The 18,485-nt window shown below is 46.5% G+C and overlaps 1 protein-coding gene across 1 annotated transcript in view; it reads left to right on the top strand.

Annotated features, from left to right (window-relative positions):
• Positions 1 to 2,136: 2,136 nt before the first annotated feature.
• The window catches only part of LOC128412718 (WD repeat-containing protein on Y chromosome-like), a 37,617-nt gene continuing 21,268 nt past the window's right edge, over positions 2,137 to 18,485 (top strand). The window contains 9 exon segments of the mRNA XM_053386005.1: positions 2,137 to 2,362; positions 5,934 to 6,216; positions 6,899 to 6,952; positions 8,189 to 8,272; positions 8,594 to 8,659; positions 9,354 to 9,584; positions 10,195 to 10,274; positions 10,678 to 10,770; positions 14,093 to 14,138. Coding sequence (XP_053241980.1) covers positions 2,277 to 2,362; positions 5,934 to 6,216; positions 6,899 to 6,952; positions 8,189 to 8,272; positions 8,594 to 8,659; positions 9,354 to 9,584; positions 10,195 to 10,274; positions 10,678 to 10,770; positions 14,093 to 14,138 — 1,023 coding nt within the window. The 5' untranslated portion in view covers positions 2,137 to 2,276.

Raw genomic sequence — 18,485 nt, forward strand, 5'->3', positions numbered from 1 at the left:
CATCTATTTTCCCTTTGAGATTTGATGACTAAATATCTGGCAGATGGAGTGCTGCCTATTATCAGGCTGCCTACACAGGCCTGAGCCAAGTTTAGCTCTCCCCTGAAATAATTTTCATTCTCAGAAAAAACAATTAAGCACTGATTGATAAAACACAGATTATGACCAATAAAAACAGCACTGCGCTAGCCGCTGCTGAAGCACTATAACCCGGTTCTGTTCCTGAGGTTATTACACAACTTCTTTAGTTTTTTAATATGTGCCACAAGCCTTCAGATTGAGGTAGTTGTGGTTTTCTTACATTTCACTTACAATGCAAAATGTACTAACTGGAGCACTCTGAATCATAATGGAATTTGCTGGCTGGTGCTATTAATTGAGGATGAAAAAAAATCTAAAAACCAAGACTTGTGCTTTGTATAACATAATGCAGAACAGGACATTCTGGATTCACTTAGGGCTGTTTTGCACATTCTTCCTCTCCTTTTTTTGTAAACTGTGTGGTGTTCCTCAGCAGGCAAAGAAGTGATTGTGCAAAAGTGTATGTCATGTGATTTTTCTCCCTCTCTCATCATTTCAGTTTTTCAGCACCAGAAGAAATTGTGGGGTGAGTCAGAAGCAGGGAGATGTTGCTTCCTGCCATAATTCTCTTTTGATGTTCCTTCTTCCCTGCTGTAAGTTCACAGCTGTTTTCTATCTGAACAGGTTAAGTAGCCATTTGCCTTGCTTTCATTTTGGGTAATAATCAGGGCTGAGCCAATATGCCAATATTTGGAGCTGAACCGTTAACATCTAAGAAATTCCATACCATGTTCCACCATCATAGCATGGGCCCAGCTTCTGGGTTCTTGGTACCTGATAATTTAAAAAAACATTATCAGTGAATATTCCCTCCTGAACTAGCAGCTCTTGCACAAAATTGATGTTTGGAGCCATCAGGGACAAAGCCTTTTGGATTGTAAGTGGCATGTAAATAAATAAATAAAAATAAAAGGATGTGGGATACCTTGTCCTGTCACTCTTAGGCTAACCTATACTTAGCAAGGTTGTGGTGTGCATAAAATGGAGGGGAGAGAACCACAATGAATGGCAATCTGAGCTACCTGGTGGAAATGGGATTTAAAATATTGAATTTATACAAGTTCTGGCTTGACATTAAAGGACAGCTCGAGGCTGCCTAACACACCATATGCATTTAAAGCATAATTTTACCGTCAAAACAATATGCTCTGACATAAGGTCTTACTCCTACAGTGCCTCAGACCTTGCTTCTATCAGGCTTGGTGGCAGAACTAGATACAGTGGTACCTCGGGTTAAGTACTTAATTTGTTCCGGAGGTCCGTTCTTAACCTGAAACCGTTCTTAAACTGAAACACCACTTTAGCTAATGGGGCCTCCCGCTGCACCGCCACTGCACGATTTCTGTTCTCATCCTGAAGCAAAGTTCTTAACCCGAGGTACTGTTTCTGGTTTAGCAGAGTCTGTAACCTGAAGCGTATGTAACCCGAGATACAACTGTACAGAAGCTTGAGCTCTTATAACAGTGAGGATTCAAATATAATACAGTGGTACCTCGCGTTACATAATACTCTCAGATTTCTCAAGGTTTCTGCCTTTGGAGACCGTTATCTCAAATGGAAACTATTTCAGTTCTTGAATGTACAGCTCCCTCATCCCCACCTAGCAGCACACACTCATTCTCCCTCATTCACACAATTTGGTCACATAGGTGAATGTTTCGTCCATAAATGGATCTCAGCCAAAAATATGAGATCAGTTCTGCTGCAAATGTATCTGTGGTAATTCATATCAGAGGGAGAGTGTGCACAAATTTCTATAGCTATACAGTGTACTCAGGTAGGTAGAGGGAGTTTTATTGTGGTACAGCTGGCACCTTTGAGAATCACAGCTCAGGACTCTTCTACATGTGACTTATAGTGCTGCAGCTGCTCTCCCCCCTCCTAATTTTCCCCTCAATGCATATATATTAGCAAAAGGGTATACAAATGGGCACATGTTCCCCAAGACTCTTAAGCACCTAGCAACACCCCTGCCCTGAGGGTGCTGCAATGCATAATCCCCAAGCTGTGATGCTGTGGGACTTGGAGGAGGTGCTAAGTAACCTGAGCTGTGGCAAACTGTGGACAGACAAGCTCTAACCAGCAGGCTCCAATCTTAGGAACAAAGTGGGCACCCACCGCTGCCTCAGGGGAGTGGAAACAGCAGTGGCATTGTGAGATTCAGTTGCTGGCACTGGGAAGGGTGGTGTTCTGGTATGATTTCTAGTGCCAGAATGCCTCTGGGGAGAAAAGTGAGGCCAAGTTCTGCTTCGGGACACTTAGAAACATCCACACTTAGCAGGTAAGAGGTGAGGGTGGGGGGGCGGGGGCGGGGAGGATTTGTTTAAAAAACCTCTCAATGCATATAAATTTTAAAAAAAACCATTACTGGCTTTAAAAAATAATAATAAAAGGAGTTTGGGTGCAGACTGAGTCCAAGAGTGACTGCAGTGCTGATCAGTATTGTTTGGAAGCTATTTGCTTGTTGTCAGGGAACCAAATGCTGTTCTTTTGCTTTCTTATAAATTGTCAAAATTTTCAAACCCTAACGTGAACAGTTCCTTCCCTGAGACATGATCGCTTCACATTCTATCGCCTTGGTGAATTCTATATCACTAGTGCAGATTCTTACTGTGAAAATCCTTTTTTGTTTGTTTGCTTGTTTTGTTTGCTCAGTCTGCTTTGCTTGGGAACGTGCAACGGATTATAATTAGCTGCTCTCAGACACCAGTACTGCCGGAGAAGGAGAGTTCCTTGACTTGGTTTCTTAGAACAAGAAAGATAAAACAAGGCTTAACTTTTGCCATACAAAAAGCCAAGAAATAAATAATAGCAATTTTGGGAGGGGTGGGGTGATAGCAAAGGAACAGTATTTCTTTTGTCAAACTATCAATTATATGCAATTAGATTCATGGCATGGAATGCACTTTGTTGAACACATTGCTCTGTGATGGCCTGGGACTTGGGCTCGGACTCGGAACCAGAGGAGTCTCAGTCCGCACTGGATCCTTTGCCTCAGGCGGCATCTGAACCTAGTCTGGGGCCTGATTCTGAAGAGCCCCAGTCTGCACAGGTTCCCCTGCAACAAACACCAGCTGGGCCGAGTCAGGGGCCTGAGCCTGCCCTGGCTCCAGACGCAGGGATTACCTTGTTGCCATCAGCTGGGCCATCACTTACAGCTGCTCCACTACCAGTTGGGTCAGGGGAGGCTGAAGCAGCCTCTGGGTCTAGTAACCCACTGACATCTCCCGAGTTGCAGAGACTGAGGTCTGAGAGAAGGAGAGACCTGAGTACTCGCAGGAGGAGTGCTCACCTTTGGGCAAAACAGGGAGGTGAGTCGCAGGGGAATCAGGACTGGCTGCTACCCCGACAAAGATAAAAGGCTGTCGGACCCCGCCCCAGGTTGTGGGAGCAACATTGCTGTATGCTAGATCCTGCCTGAGATCCTGTACCTGTCCTTGTCTGGTTTCCTGCCTCATGTCCTGCCTTGGCCCTGTCGGACTGACTCCTAGGAGAACCTTCAGATTCTGGTCTGGTCCTGGTTTACCCCCTGGGCCCAGCACAAGCCCAACACCCTGCAAACAAAAGAGACCCTAGAATTGTAGAGTTGGAAGGGGCCTTGAGGGTCATCTAGTCCAGCGTTTCCCAACCTTGGGCCTCCAGCTGTTTTTGGACAACAACTCCCATCATCCTTAGCTAGCAAGACCAATGGTCAGGGATGATGGGAATTGTAGCCCGAAAACAGCTGGAAGCCCAAGGTTGGGAAACACTGATCTAGTCCAACCCCCTGCAATATAGACATCTCAACTAGATCATAAATGGCAGATGGCCATCCAACCTCTGCTTAGAACCCTCCAAAGAAGAAGAGTCCACCACCTCTCACAGGAGTCTGCTCCACTGTATAACAACTCTTAATGTCAGAAAGTTCTTCTTTCAGAATCTCCTTTCTTGTAAATTGAATCCATTAGTTTCAGTCCTACCCTCCCTAACAGAAGCATGGGGGGGGGGGGAGGAATACAAATCCTGCTCCCGTTTCCTCTTGATTATATTAAGGTTTGAAGTATTCCTAAGAGAAGAGCCAGCTATTCATCAAGCATCATGGATCGAGTGTTCATAAACCAGTTTTAACAGTGTTATACAATTGTTTTCTATATGCAACTGTTTTATATCTAAAAAAATATATAAATTTTTTTAAAAAGGCACTTTAAAACAGCAGCACATGCATAAAATCAATTCAGTTCCAAGACAGATGCTGAGATGGCGATTTTAGAAGGTGTGTTAATTTTGCTATGGGCATTTGATGCGGTTTGAATCTCTCTGTGTCTCTGCTGCTTTCATTGTTTCTCAGTTCTTTTCTGGGAAGTAGGAACAGAACAGTAGCACACTACTTTTATGTTTGTTTTTGTAGAAGCATAGTTTTGACGTGTAATTTGCGCCCCATTGCAACACACAATCGCTTTGACACACTCCCATTATTATCCTTCTCATCAGCATCCTTTTAGCAGCATATTTGGGGGGGGGGGTACAAATGGCAGCAACACACTTTTTCACCTACTTAATTTTATTTTGCAAATGTTTTCAAATGAATAAGTGTCCCTAGCATTTTTTTAAGCACACTGCTAAAATGGCATGGTTAGGCACACATTTACTCCTGTAGCCACACAAATACGCTACGCCCACTAGTATAGTTATAACAGCAGGATATTCACACACAAATAGCGCCAGGCTCATAGAACGATGGAGAGTCGCTTGTAATTATTTTTGTAGCTTATAGTGGAAAATCAATGACTAGGTAGCACTAAAACTGCACATTCTAGAAGCACTCTTAGAAGCCATCCCAATTTATCGCCTAGCCTTTGTCCAATGCTGCCTCCTTGTGAATTTAAATAGATTAGCATTTATTGTTTTCGTCTCTGGGAGAGTCACCGCACATAAGGCAGCCAGCCGTACAACACTATACGCTAGTTTCCAAGTTGGCTGTCTCTTATGGTACCCAACCCAGGAAATTAGGGTTGTATTAAATGATGCTGCTTAGCTGACATTAAGACTTCCAACCCCATTGGACACCAGCCAAGACCAGCTTGTTGTTGACTCGTCCATTTACATTTAATCTTCTCCAGCACATGTTACAGAGGCTGACAATAAGCAGAAATATTTGTATGACTCACCCTATTGTTTATGCCCAACCAGTCACTCTAGGTATAGTTTAATATAGGAAATGTCCAGATTGGAAACATGTTAATGTGTCTTCTCTTTTTTGTGGTGCCATTGTTCAGGTCCTTTGAGAATCTTAGTGAGTCACTTCACTTGTTATGCCCTCCATTTCCCTCCCCTCCCCATTTAATCACATGATAACTGAAAAATGTGAGGGTTATAGATGGATAGAGTTGTGTCCCTGTGTTCGCACTATACCTTTCAAGCACATTTCCACCCTCAAATATTTCTGGGCACTGTAGTTTACCCCTCACAGAGTTACAATTCCCAGCAATGCTTTAAAAAACTACAATGCCCAGAATTCTTTGAGGTGAAAAATGTGATTTAAAGTAAGGTTATCAGATGTCCCCTGTTTCCCAGGGAAAAGATTTACACATCAGTCCCCATACAAAATCCATTGAAGTTGAAAAGTGTCCCCGGATTCATTGAAAAAAAATCTGGTAACCTTAATTTAAAGGAATTGTGTATGTGGATAAGCTGTAACTTGTAAAGGAAGCTGTTACCTCAGTCTGGAAACAATCTATTGTTGTTTCTACTGTTACTGCTGCTACCGCCAGCAACTAATAATTAATGATAGGTAATTTATTATTAAGAGACAGTTCATTAATAATAATAATAGCAATGTCCATGCCTGCCTTCTGGTGTTTGTGCTCTGACAGCATTCTGAATGAGTTGAGAGAGACGACAGATACAACAGACCTTCTGTTTCGACGTGCGCAGACTTCATTAGGAGGGCGCAGGTTGCCAGCTGCGTCTCCAGTTTCCCTTAGCAGTTTTTCAGAAGCTCGGGAGGAGGAGATAGAGCAGCTTCCAGAATGGCTGCTGAGGGAGCTGCTGAAAGGGCAGCAGAGGAGTCACTCCATTGGACTCATGGAAAATATACTGGAGAGCGAAAGCGTTCGCCATCGCGTTGACTCATCCAGAAGCCAATGGAAAGGAAAGGTATAGTGAATTCTCTTGCTGGGCTCCGAAGGTCTTTTCAAAATGGTAAATGCTATGAGAGGACGAGGCGAATCTGAATTTGTTGGGTGATAATGGGCTCGCTGGCTTTCCATGATGTCAGAGAGCAGTTCCCTCTATAGAGTCAGTTAGAACCGCACAGCACACATTGCAATCTCCACTGAAAGCCACTTTGCAGACACACACCCAACAACCACCTGGAACATGAAACAAAGAGATGGAGGTTGATACACCATGGTTCCAACTACTTGCAAACATTATGGACAAGGTAGGAATCGCTTGGCATGGGGAAGCCTTTTCCCCCACAGCATCCTGATAGCATATGCTCCGGGTCTGGTCCTATCATTAGGCAGAATGAGGCAGCTGCCTCAGGTAGCGGATGATGCAAGGCGTCATCTAGTGGTAGTGAGGTTTTGGAGGACTGGGCTGTGTGCCAAAGTGGTTCACTGGGTGGGGTGGAGCTGCTACACTAGCTTCCTGGCAGGTGAGTCTCAGTGATTTACTGGGGGGGGGGAGGAGCAAGGCTGCGGGAACATAGGTTGCAATGAATTGAAAGGTGTCCTCACGTAACATTAAATCCATAAGCATCTCCCAAGTCTTAAAAGGGGCCCATGTGCATCATCATTTAATTATTCCATTTTTATTTATTTTTTGTCTTGGCAAGATTGAGCAGCAAGTAACCCTGGAACAGCTTCAAAAGCTACATGTGGCCTTTCAGGTACGACCATCCCAATGAAATCATATCAGTGTAAATTATTTCACTCATAATGTATATCATTTCACTGTATATTGTTTCGCTGTTAGCATATTGGCTGTTCTCTCATACCAATTACAGAAGGGCACCTATTTAACTTGCATTTATGCCTCAGAAAGTTTGGAGTAAGAAAGTATTGAGAAAGTGTGTTCATGAATTTTGTTAAGAGATTTGTGTCTGCAAGAGAGCAATGTAATCATTACTGAGGTAATGCAATGCAAGATAAATATCAGTTCTGATCATAGCTGTCAACATTTCCCTTTTTTTAAGGGAAATTCCCTTGTTCCGAATAGGATTCCTCGCAAGAAAAGGGGAAAGTTGACAGCTATGGTTCTGATATGTTAGCTTGCAAAGATATCTCAAGCTGGGCTTTGTGGGCCCTGTGTCCAGCCCTCACCTGCATCCATATCCTTGTCCTCTCCTCTCTTCCCCATGCACTGTAGTCAACCAGGTGGTGTGGAACATAAGAGTCTCCTGGACCAGGTCAAAGGCTCATCTAGTCCAGCATCCTGTTGTCACAGAGGCTAGCCAGATGCCTCCTGGAACCTCTCAAGTAGGACCTTAAGTCAGGTCTTAAGGTCCAATGCATCTTAAGGTCCAATCACATCCTTAGGGTTAGATGCATCAAACCTCTCTTGGGAGTTCTGGTTTCATGGACTTCTAAGGGTTCCCTATGAGCAAAGTACTGACAAGTGTCTTTGACATGGAGTAGAGAGAGGCTTTCAGCAAAGTCTGTTAATAGCCACTTCTGAATGAGTGAGAAGCATAATGAGTTTTTGTTTGGCTTGCTTATGTGCCTTTAATAAAAGAAGCAGTGATCAGCAGGCAAATTGTATTATGATGACCTGGCACTAAATGTTATTACTTGCTAATTACTGAACATCAAACTGCTGTTAAAGTGACAACCACAGAGCAGGATCAAAAACCGACAAACCTAGAAGTGAATCAGGTCTGCCTTGTGACATCAAAAGCAGCTCAGGGATAGGGTCCCTAGGAACCCCAATACGCTGGGAGTGTCTACCCAATTTGGGGCAGAGACATGAGATATAAAATATCTTTGTGCTTTATGTTTGCATTCAGGTTTGATCACAAGTTTGATCTTTCCAGGGAGAAAGAAATAGTACCAGAATGAGGCTATCTTGGCAAGTCTGCTGCTTCATAATAGCACACTATATTTCCTGTTGCTTTATCTGCTTCCAGGACTTAGAAATTAATGGACATAAGTATTTGGATGTGGAAAACTTCAAGCGCACGTTGAAGAAATGCATGGGGTCACAAAATGCAGTAAGCAAAGCACAGTTTGAAAACCATACCCCAATGGCTTAATACCATAGATGAGATGGAATGGGGAGGGGGGAGGGGAAGCACTTTCTGTCCTGTATTTAGGCTCCAGTGCTCTACACACTGGAGTAAGTCAGTGTTGCTTGCATCAGTGTAGATATGCATAGGATTCTACTGTTAGCCTCTGGCTTCCATGCCCTTAATCTTTGTTGTTGCCACCATTTGGGGCAGTTCATGTTTGCTGGATTGAAGCTAGAAACTACCTCGTGTAACCTTGACCGTTTGTGTGTTAAAGGTTGTTGTGTACATCCTTTGCTCCTACAGAGTGATGAACAAATAGAAAAGCTTTTCATGAAAATTGACTGTTCTGCAACTGGCAGAATTCGTTGGGTAAGTGTGTATTGGAAACCCCAGTAAGCAATAATTAATTAATTGCTTAAAATAGGATGTGACTATGAATGAGGAGTACAAGGCTTATTGGAATGAGTGAAAAGATGAAGCCAAGTCAAGGAATATGCCTCTGAAAGAAAGATGTTAATGTGTTTCTCTATAAAACAGGGCACTAAGTAAGTCCAGCCTTCCTCAACCTTGCGTCCCCAGGTGTTGCTGAACTACAATGCCCATCATTCCCAACCACTGGTCCTGCTAGCTAGGGATGAGAGTTGTAGTCCAACTACAATTAGGACCCCAAGGTTGAGAAAGGCTAAAGTATGCTACGATTTCCCTTGCCGCATGAGGTGTTAAGGTTTGGCAGGTGGAGGGGTTCTCCCAAATTTCTCCTCCAACCATACACATGTATTGCATTATCAATGTGAAGTTTCAACCTTAAAGTGTGGACACTGAACTTCTTAGTGATACAACAAGGGCCTTGCTTTCTCCTATAGTTGGTGCCTCACAATGCATACATTACCAACATTAGTTGGCTCTATTTTGGCAGTGATGTGTTTATGATGGCATTGTTCCTATGCATAGTTTCTTAGGTGTAAGCCCCATTGAACACAGCAGGACTCACTTTCAAGTACATACGCATGGGATCTGGCCTCTTGAGCACTGAGACAATGACTGTCACTTTTTTCCGCCCCAGCATGACTTCTGCACATACATGCAGCTGGAATATGCTGAACAACATGAGTCATCTGCCCGGTTGAAAGAGGTCTCTTTTGCACTACCTGCCACCATAAAGGAGATCCCACATGGAGAGCCTGTGCTGAAAATTTGCTCGCTGTTGGATAGCACATTGATAACAGCTCGAGAAGACGGACATATTTCCTTCTGGTCACCACAGCTCAAGCTGATACGAAGCAAGATGGTGTTTGTACGTCACATTTTCTCATGTCATAGGTTCTGGGATGGCTGGTTTTATTTATTTATTTATTTATTCATTCATTCATTCATTCATTCATTCTCCAAGGAGCTCAAAATGGCAAACATGGTTCTCCCTCTCCTCATTTATTCCTCACAAAAGCCCTGTGAGGTGGGTTATGCTGAGAGGCAGTGACTGGCACAAGGCCTGCTTATTTATTTCGGTTTATATGCCCTAAGTTCTGGCAATATTACATTTTAAAAGTTCCTCCTCATTCACCTGAACTTCCTTAACATAAAAGGTTTGTGTCCTCCTGTCTTCTACCCAGGACTGTCTGTACCTCAGCTACTTTTAGTTCAATTTTCCTTTGAAAAGATGAGAGCCACAGTATTCATGATTCAGGAATGATTGCTTATTTCCCTACCCCCACCCCTTACATTTAAATCCTGCCTGTTTTTCATCATGGAACCCAAGGCAGCATACTTGTGTGTGACTCCAGTGCAGTCTCCCATCCAAACCCAGATCTACATTGCTTCAGCAAGATGGTGGCCTCATGTTCCTTCAGACCATACCTTGGAGTTGGCAGGCAATACTTAACTTCTTGCCTTTTCTCTTTTTTAAGGAGAAAGCCTACAGAAAATCTAAGTGGTTGATGGATTTCACTGTCATGACACCATATAATAAGTTGATATTGGGAACTGGGTAAGTGCCCTATGCGCAAAAGCTCAAATAAAAGCCTGTTACCAATATTTCTTTCGTCCAAAGCTTAGGGGTTGACTGGAGAAAGCTGCATAAACAAAGTAGTTTGGGATCTTGGCCAGCATTACAGGGTTGGCACAGCAGACAGGGCATTGGCTTTGGGGCTAACTTGACGGGATGATGGAGATCAGAAACAGAATCTCTTGTCTCTTTGAATGTTAACAAATAGAAGCTGCAAGGGTCCCTCAGTTAGGGTCACAACTTGGGGGAAGGTTTTGAACCCTTTCCCCAACACTGTTTTCAGAATGAAAATCCCTCCTTCAAATGCTAATTGCCTCCTTATTATGGGAAACCAGTTCATACAACCTATGATGGTAAAATATATAACATTTCAACTTTGTGACAGGGATCGCGAACTTCAGCTCTATGAAAGCTCCAACTTTGAACCCTACCTTCAAATTAGTGGTTTAGAAGCTATACCTTTGAATGTGGATTACTGGTAAGGCACTCAAAATTCAGGTCTTATGTCAATTATCTGCTAATAATTATGGCATACTTCTGTGTGTGGCTATATCTATTATTACACTTATATCCTCTTCTTCAAGCTCAGGTTGGTTTACTTGGAACTCCCAAGCAGGCCCAGAATCAGGACCCAACACCCTCTAGTCACTGGCGGAGGAAGAAGAGTGTGTGGAGAGCGCGCCGCCCCCGGCAGCGCGATCTCCAGAGTGTCATCGCGGCTGCCCCCCCCCCGCGCGCTGGGCGCCCCGGGACACGCGCCAACTTTGCCTCCACCTGCTCTCCGCCCCCTAGTGCCGGAGCATGAAGCTTCGCCACTGCATCTAGTAGCTACCAAGGCCCCAGGACCTGTTCTGAGTCTCCTTGGGCTGAATGCCAGCCTGTGTTAAGTTGTCATTTTAATTTCCCTATGACATTAAATGCCATTTTGATTTCTCATGATGAATGCCCTGAGTGCTGATGCTATAAAGCATGACTGCAGGAAACCACAGGAAGGGAGAATGCCATGGTTTTATATACTTATGAACTTCTGAAGATTTCTTTCATGTTTGAGACCTTAGAATTCTTATAACAATTGGTTAACTGTGCACTGCATGAACACAAGGTGGTAAAATCAATAATAATAATAATAATAATAATAATAATAATAATAATGGTAAAGGATCCCTGATAGTTAAGTCCAGTCGCAGATGACTCTGGGGTTGAGGCACTCATCTCACTTTACAGGCCGAGGGAGCCGGCATTTATCCACAGACAGTTTTTCTGGGTCATGTAGCCAGCATGACTAAGCCACTTCTGGCGCAACAGAACACCGAAACCAGAGCAGCACACGGAACCACCGTTTACCTTCCTTCCAGAGCAGTACCTATTTATCTACTTGCACTGGTGTGCTTTCGAACTGCTAAGTTGGCAGGAGCTGGGAACGAGCAACAGGAGCTCATCGCATCGTGGGGATTCAAACCACCAACCTTCTGATCGGCAAGCCCAAGAGGCTCAGTGGTTTGGACCACAACGCCACCCGCGTCCCATTGGCAAAATCAATAGTTTGTGCTAAAACTTTGGGTGTTGGACTTCCGGGTTGGCGCCATTGTTTAATGGCGGATTCCCTCCGAGCTCCGGAGGGAATCGGCTCCGTAGCGTCTGGGTCTGGCCGCTGCGGCGAAGCGGAGACCCTTAAAATCACAGGCGCGGATGCCTGTGAACACAGAGACTCGGCGGGCACCATTTGCGCCCCCCCAATCCGCGACGGAGCCTTTTTAAAGGCTTCGGAACGGAGGCAGGGTGAGGCGTGGTGCTGAGAGTACTCCCTCGCCTACGGAGTGAAGCCGCAAGCCATTGACAGAGAGCGCCAACTTCTTCTAAGATCGATTGGATTTTAAAACATCAACCCGTGAGTAATACGGAGATTGGAACTTTAAAAAATTTCTTATTTTGGATTTGGAACGAGCGGGAAGGGGCTAAAAAGGAAGTCCACCCCCCCCTCTTTGTAAACAATTTAAAGCAAAGGACTGGGCAGCTAAGGTCGAGAGAATCTGTTTCTTGTTTTTTTTTAACAAAAGATCCTGACCTCACGGTCTTGACATTATAAGAAGATATTCTGGAGGATAAAAAGAATTTTGGGAGCTGAAATTACACCCCCCCCCTAGACCCGGGAACGTCCTATGAGAAAGCCTGTTGCATGGAAGATTTTGACAGCTGTCAAGTGAGCTGCTAGTCAGCTAGTTGTCAGCTGGAAAAAGAGAACATTGTTTCTGCTGTTTTTGCTGGTTTATTCGGTATAACTTGTTGAAAATAAGGAGGGTTGATACAAAATAACTGGACTTTTGGTTTTGAGCTGAAAGGAATATCAAGGAATTAAAATCCCCCCTAGAGGGGTAACAAGGATACTACATTACAAACATGGCTGGAGTGTGTAAATTCCAAGCAGAATTGGACAGAGCACTTGTTCTCTTGGGAAACTTACAAGATGAATACGATGCTTTGTCTACAGAGGTATCGCTACTACACTGGACAGTAAACAACAGTTTGGAGTCTGATAAGGACTTGAAACAGGAAGCCTATTCAACTGAACAAATAAATGAAACTGAAAGCGTAGATACGATGGAGCAATATGTTGTTTTTGAAGAAAATGAAGGAGGAGCTGGAGGTTTGCAGGAGTCAAAGGAGAGCTACAATATGAGGCCTGACATGATGATAAAAAAGGACAATAAAAATTGGATGCGGAAAGCCTGGTCTGATTGGGAGTCTGGAAAATGGAGAGATCCCCTTTGGAGGAGATCTGAAGACCTGAGGATTACAAATTTGTTGAAGGTGAAAGCTGGAGCTGTGGGGACATCTGGATTTGAAAGAAATTTGAAACAAGAGTTGGAGTACCCCATAGGCTTTGCTTTTAAGTACGGAGGACTGGCTAGAAGCAACATGGATTCTGTTGGGCCGGAGCCCCTCCGAGACCTGGGGCTTAACATCAAGGACTATCAAAGAGACCGGCAGAAAGGAACTGAGAGAGATATAAGGGCCTCGGACGTGAGATCTCCAGGCTAAATAAATAACATAAAGAATGATGGATACGGGTTGGGGACTGGAACCGGGAAAAGGGTGGGTGGAGGTTGGGAATCCAAAGGGTACATAAGGATAATTTGCTTTGTTTTGTTTGTTTTATATTTTGTTAGTGGTAAGGAAATTGGGTAAACCGTGGAAGGGAAACTTTGGTCGACTTTAGGAAAAAGGTTTAAGAATAATCAATGAGGTATAAGTATTGATGTGTAATTTTAATAAGGTGAAATTGGTTTTTTCTTTTTTAAATTAATTGAAAATAAGGCTGTTAAAAATAAATTGAGGAAATGGAAAAAAGAAGTAAAGTAAAATAATAGTATGTTAGAATAAATGTTTAAGTTAAGGTGAAGAAATAAGTTAAGGACTTGCTGAATTGACAATTTAAATTGGAATACAAGAAGGGGAGGTGTGAGGAGGTCTGAGAAATAAGGTTGAGGAAAATAAGTATCAGAAACTTTATGTGTTTTTTCTATTTTTCTGTTTAGTTTTGAATATTATGTATTTTTGTGTTGTTTTTATTTTGTTTATTTTTTGTTTTTTGTTTGTTGTGTGTTTCTTGAAAATACCAGTAAATATTTAATAAAAAATAAAAAATAAAACTTTGGGTGTTAACATAATCTCCTTTAGATATGTCTTTAGGTTTGTCTTGGAAGTTATTGTGCAATCCAAAACATTATTTTGGCTCAGAACAAAAGCATTTTAAGGAATACTTAATTTTTCTTCCTCTTTGTTTCCCCCCTCCAATTCAGCTACACAGATCATGATGAATGCATGATTCTTTATGGAGATGACCAGGTGTGTATTGGTGCTTGCTAAGTGAAATATACTCAGAGTCGCAAAGTGATTTCATGCTCTTTATTCAGCTCATAGTGGTGAGGAGGAATGAATGTCCCCTCAAAGTATCTGCTATATATACATTATTTACACAATGGGCTGCACATGATTGGCTAATTCCGGAATTCTACTGTAAGCCAATCAGGTTGTGGATTCACTTCTATCTGGAGCATGATTGGGTAGTTCCTGCCAACCAATCATACTGCTACATTGTTCTAGGACCAATCAGACTGCTGCATTCTGAATCCTATTGTTCTAGGACCAATCAGACTGCTGCAGTTTGGATCCTATTCAACTCAGTACATAACACCCCTCCCCTCTAAGTTCCAGTCCTGCCCGGGAGGTCGCATTCATAGTCCTCGAGGTACGCTGGCGGCCTACGTGTGCGTTGCGGCCTGGGGTGTTCCCTGGTCCGGGGTTCAGGTTCTGGCTCGTGTTCAAAGGATGCTGGCTGTGATGGGGCTATTTGGTCTGGCACAACCGGCTCGCTCAGTCGTGGTTCTGGTTCCGGTGTCCTTTCGGCCTCGCAGGTCCTCTCTGTATTTACTGATTCTGCCTCTCCTGCTGGCCCCTCGTGCTCTATGGGCCTCACTGCCCCTCTGTTCCCTTGGGACTCCTCTGACCTTTCCTCCTCCTGGTTTTCTCCCGGGAATCGTCGCCGTATCTGGTCGCAGTGGCGGCGCCAGCATTGCCCCCCATCTGTTAGCACCTCGTACGACACGGGGCCAGTGACCCTGGTGACTGTGGCGGGTACCCATGCTGGGCCTGCCCCAAAATTCTTTGCGTACACTGGGTCCTGGGCCTCGAAGGTCCGGGGGTTCCTGCCTTCCCCCACCACTACCTCATCCTGAGCTCTATCGGGGTGAATGCGGTCCAATCTGATTGCAAGGCGCCGACCCATTAGTAGTTCAGCGGGGCTCCGGCCAGTCGTTGAGCTGGGGGTGCTGTGCTGTGCTAGAAGGAATGTGGCAAGGCGGTACTCCCAATCCCCTTGCGTCATGCGGCGAAAGGTGTCCTTGGCGGTCCGCACCATGCGTTCTGCTTGGCCATTGGTGGCAGGATGGAATGGCGCCGAACGGATGTGGCGGATGGCGTTCTGCGCTGTGAAGGTTTGGAATTCTCCTGACGTAAATGCAGTCCCGTTGTCTGAGACGAGAGTGTCAGGGAGCCCGTGGGTTGCAAACAGCCTGCGTAGTACCCGGATGGCTGCGGACGTAGAAGTGGACGGTACCAGTGCGACTTCCAGCCATTTGGTGTAGGAGTCCACCACTATGAAGAATGTTTTCCCCTGAAAGGGGCCAGCGAAGTCCACATGCAGGCGTGACCATGGTGCTCGGGCGGACTCCCAGGACTGGACTGGGGCCCTTGGGGGATCTGGGCGGGATTCTTGGCAGGCCTGGCAGTGTTTGACCCAGGCCTCTATCTCTCCGTCGATCCCCGGCCACCACACATAACTCCTGGCAAGGGCCTTCATTCTTACTACCCCTGGGTGTGTCTCGTGTAGGGCTGTGAGGACCCTTTTGCGGAGGGGCTGGGGAACAACGACCCTGCTTCCCCATAACAGGCACCCCTTGTGGGCCGACAGTTCATGTTTGCGGGTTGTGTAGCCGGCGAATTCTGGCCCGGGGCTGCTGCTGGGCCATCCCCTCCACACCCAGTCCAGGACCCGGGAGATGACCCTATCTTTCTTGGAATGGTGTGCAACTTCTTGTGCCTGAATGGGGCGGTCGGGAAGCAGCTCCAGGCTCATAACCTCTTGTGCAGGTGCTGGGTCGGGGCCTGTTTCCGGTAGTGGTAGCCTGCTGAGGGCATCCGCATGGCCCATCGCCCTCCCTCGGACGGTGAATCAGTGCATACTGGTAGCTGGCAAGGAAAATTGACCACCTGAGGACGCGAGGAGACAGCACTTGGGGGGTCTGCTTTTCAGGGGCAAATAAGCCAAGCAACGGCTTGTGGTCAGTCACCACGGTGAAGGGCCGCCCGTACAAGAAATCATGGAATTTTTTTACTCCCTTCACGATTGCCAGACCCTCCTTGTCGATTTGCGAGTAGTTCCGCTCGGTTGCGTTGAGTGTCTGGGAAAAGTATGCCACCGGTACCTCTCTTCCATCCGGGAGTTGGTGTCCCAGGACAGCGCCAATTCCATAGGGCGAGGCATCGCATGCTAGCACCACTGGCAGCCTCTCGTCGAAGTGTGCCAAGACCGAGTTTGAGACAAGCAAGTCCTTGACTGCCTGGAATGCGGCCTCCTGGCGCTGGCCCCACACCCAAGGGGCCCGCTTGTCCAGGAGTCTGTGTAGGGGCTCTGCTACCGCCGCCTTGTGGGGAAGGAAGGAATGGTAAAAGTTCAATAGTCCCAAGAAGGCCTGAAGTTCAGTCTTGTTCTTGGGCGCTGGGGCATCACAAATGGCCCGTACCTTGTCCCCAGTCGGGTGGACCCCTTCTGCGTCCACCATAAATCCCAGAAAGTCCACCTGAGGCACTCCTAGTAGACATTTTTCCCGCTTCACCTTGAGACCCGCCGTCTGGAAACGGTGCAGAACGGTGCGGAGGCGGTCCTCAAACTCCTCTGGTGTGGGCCCGGCAATCAACACATCATCGAAGAAGGGGGTGACGCCAGGAATCCCTTTAAGTAGAGAGTCCATTAGATTCTGGAATATGCCTGGTGCCACACTGACACCGAATTGCAGCCGCTTTACCCTGAATGCTCCTCTGTGCGTCACAATCGTCTGTGCCTCTGCTGTGGCCTCATCTACTGGCAGCTGTTGATATGCTTGGGCCAAGTCCAGCTTGCCAAAAATTTTCGACCCAGCCAGGGTGGCAAGAACATGGCTGACCACTGGCACTGGGTATGCATGGGCCGTGAGGGCCTTGTTTATGGTACATTTGTAGTCTGCGCAGATGCGGACTGAACCATTAGGCTTGACGGGCGTGACGATTGGGGTTTCCCAGGGGGCATTAGGCACCGGCTCCAGCACTCCTTGCTCCACGAGCCGGTCCAATTCCTCGTCTATACGGGGTTTCAGGGCGAACGGGACCCGGCGGGCCTTGAGCCTGACCGGTCATACTGCGGGGTCAAGCTGTAGAGCAATGGGGGGGCCCGTATACTGTCCCAATTTCCCATCGAAAACCCCCGGAAATTCCTTGCATATGGCGTCCACGTCCACTTGTAAGCTAATGTAGTTCACCCCGGTGACGGCTAGCCCCAGTGGTCCAAACCATGCCAATCCCAGTAAGCTAATGTAGGGGCCCTTGACCACAAGCAAGTCCAGTTGCCGCGTCCGCCCTCGGTATTGCACCCTGAAGGTCCCCACCCCCATTGTGGGGACCTTACGTTTTTGGAAGTCCCGGAGGGTGAATGGGGCCGGCCTGAGTTTGGGACCCCCAGTAGGACACAGTTTCCTTAAGGTCCTTGCCGAGATTATGGATAGAGTTGAACCCGTGTCAAGCTCCATGCGGCATGGGGCCCCCTCTATCTGTACGTCAACATAAATTTTCTCTACGTTGGGGTGGGGCAACTGGTATACCTGGAAGTCCGTGAGCTCTGTCGAGTTGCCTTGGTGCGTTGGGCCCCGGGACCTGGGGCTCTTGGATTGGTCATCTGATGCCTGGCGTCGGGTGGGCCGAGCCCGACACACCCGGGCGATGTGTCCCAATTTTCTGCACTGCCTGCACTCTGCGTTGCGGAAACGGCAGGTCCTCCTCTCGTGACTTTCTCCACAGCTTGCGCAGTTCCCTCCTCGTCGAGGCAGCTGTGGTATGTGGGCTGCTTGAGTGCGCTGCTGTACTCGGTGTACCTCCTCCCTGTCGGATCCTGAGTCGTCGGTGAGGTCTTCGTGGTGGACCCTCGGTTGGGACAGCTGGCTCTGCCGTGCCTCTTGGGTCGACCTCTCGGCAGCTTCTGTTGCCAGGGCCTCCTCCAGAGCGACCTGGAACGTTAGGTCCTTCTTAGCGTAGAGGCGTCGTTGCAGCTTCTCATCCTTCAGGCCACCGACGAGGCGGTCACGAAGCATGTTCTCCAGCTCTGAGAAGTTGCAGAACCGGGCGGCTTGGCGGAGAGAGGTCACAAACCCAGTTATGGTTTCCCCAGGGGCTTGCCGCTTTGCGTAGAAGGCATTTCGACGAGCCACCACTGAGGGCTGCGGCGAAAAGTGCCCCTTCAGCTGTTCCATTATTGTTTTGTATGGAACAGTAGCGACGTCTTCAGGCGCAAGGAGAGCCCGGGCGATTTCAAACGTCTCCTCTCCGCAGACGCTGAAGAATATCGCCCTCTTCTTGGCTTCTTCTTCGTCGGTGACCCCTTTGGCT

Source organism: Podarcis raffonei, chromosome 4 (genome assembly GCF_027172205.1).
Source record: "Podarcis raffonei isolate rPodRaf1 chromosome 4, rPodRaf1.pri, whole genome shotgun sequence".
Classification (NCBI taxonomy): Eukaryota; Metazoa; Chordata; class Lepidosauria; order Squamata; family Lacertidae; genus Podarcis; species Podarcis raffonei.